Consider the following 2,135-nt stretch of genomic DNA (forward strand, 5'->3'; position numbering starts at 1 on the left):
CCATTCACATTAACACTAATGAATGATTTAAGAAGATATCATGGATATCCAACTGGCAAAAATAGGGGGGCAAAGGAGCTGCATAAAGGAATAATTATGGGAATTATGATCAAGGGGACAATTGACAAAAATGTTCCTAAATTGAAGAATTTAGAGTTTGATGCAAGTAACAGTGTACTTGTTGAGATAGACAGAAATATATAGCTAGAGAGAGGGGGGGTGGGAAGAGGGAAGGAGAGCAGGAAGGAAGAAAGAAAGAAAGGAAGGAAGGAAGAAGAGAATCAGAGAGGAAGAAACAAAGAGTAAACAAACGACCACCTCTAATGCTACCACCTTTTTAATTATTATCGTTAAAAGTAAATGATTACATCTATTAGCTAACAGACAAAAAGGACAAAGAATTAATCATTAAAGAAAAATGAAAAAAAATTGCCTCTGATATTAAAACCTCAGGGACTATTTATTTCAAATTTTAAAAGTTGGCTTTGAAATTGAAATTAAACGTTCTTTTAGATTATTTATATTGACAAAATTTTGAAAATACCTCCCTTTTTGAACTATGAAATTTAGTCTTTATGTTCAGGTAACCTTATTCTATTTATAATGACCCCAAAGTTCAAACTCTTTTCAACCATTATGATTAGTGCCCTTACCAGCCCTATAAATATGTGTTAGTAATATCAAAATGTAAATGGAAGAGGCTGAGTAATTTGACAAATGTATCATAGGTAGCAAATAATGGAGCTTGAATTCTGATTTCAAGTCATGTTCAGTCCACTATGATACACTACCTTTAAAGCAGAAGTGAGGTTTGGTGGGGAAGGGATGAGAAAAGACACTGTAATCCCACATTTATAAACTGACACAGCATTAGAGATCGCTCTCTTTCATAATACAGTCTTAATTCATCAATGTGTCAGTTAATCTCTGTTTATTAAATTGCTTTGACATCAAAAATAAAGTCCAAACATTTCAGAATTTATGTACTAGATTTTATATACCACAATCTGTCCTATTACAGCATAATTTAAATTNTGTAAGCCCCTTCATTACATGACCATCATGAACAATAGGGTATGTAACTTATTAGTCCTCTGGTGTTGGGTGTCTGGCTTACTAATCATTCTCCCACCACTAAGCTTGGGCCTCCAGCTTGAATTCTGTGACTCCAATGCCATTGATCATTTTAGCTGTGATGCAGGCCCCCTCCTAAAGATCTCATGCTCAGATACATGGGTAATTGAACAAATGGTTATTCTTGTGGCTGTATTTGCACTCATTATCACCCTCGTGTGTGTGTTTCTGTCCTACACATACATTATCAGGACTATTCTGAGATTCCCCTCTGTCCAACAAAGAAAAAAGGCTTTTTCCACATGCTCGTCCCACCTGATTGTGGTTTCCGTCAGTTACGGAAGCTGCATCTTCATCTATATCAAGCCCTCAGCAAAGGAAGGAGTGACCATTAATAAAGGTGTATTCGTGCTCACTACTTCTGTTGCCCCCTTGTTGAACCCCTTCATTTACACCCTGAGGAATAAGCAAGTGAAACAAGCTTTCAATGACTCCATAAAGAGGATAATATTTCTCTCGATGAAATCGAAGTTTTGATGAATCAGAGTAAAATGAAAGAAGAAAGTCCTCTAAATATTGAACAACAGCTCCTAACTTTTTCATTGTTTTGTGCCTGTAACTTACTCTTGCTAACCTCAAAGACATAATGTTGGATTCTAATCTCACCTTAAACTCCTTCTTCTTCCAAACAAAACTCATACATCATGATTTTCCTCATTGTGAAACTATAAAATGTATTTCCAAGCAATTAAACTTGCCTCCATTTCAGACCTTGTATTTTCTTCGGTGCTCTAGGGAAAAAGAAGCAATGCTATAATATTTTAACGTGTATAAACTATATAGAAGATACATTATGTAGCAATACTACTAGTTTCTCTATGACAAAGTTATCAAAATTAATATCATAAATCTAAAAATCAAATAAAAATAGAAAACAGCAACAGGTAAAGATGTATTAAAAATCAATTGACCCAAATAAGACCTTCCAGGTTAGTTAAAATATTGAAGACAACAAAGTGGAAGGGGGGATATCAGCGTGGTTTGGGAATAATCAGTATCTA

At 34.8% G+C, this 2,135-nt stretch overlaps 1 protein-coding gene across 1 annotated transcript in view; it reads left to right on the plus strand.

The window, feature by feature from the left end:
• The window catches only part of LOC109391798 (olfactory receptor 6C2-like), a 3,734-nt gene extending 2,123 nt beyond the window's left edge, over window positions 1–1,611 (plus strand). Inside the window, exon 2 of the mRNA XM_019659668.1 lies at window positions 1,028–1,611. Within this exon, the coding sequence (XP_019515213.1) occupies window positions 1,028–1,611 (584 nt within the window). The remainder of the gene's footprint in view (window positions 1–1,027) is intronic.
• The last annotated feature ends 524 nt before the right edge of the window (window positions 1,612–2,135 follow it).

The sequence above is a fragment of the Hipposideros armiger genome, unplaced genomic scaffold (genome assembly GCF_001890085.2).
Source record: "Hipposideros armiger isolate ML-2016 unplaced genomic scaffold, ASM189008v1 scaffold_303, whole genome shotgun sequence".
NCBI lineage: Eukaryota > Metazoa > Chordata > Mammalia > Chiroptera > Hipposideridae > Hipposideros > Hipposideros armiger.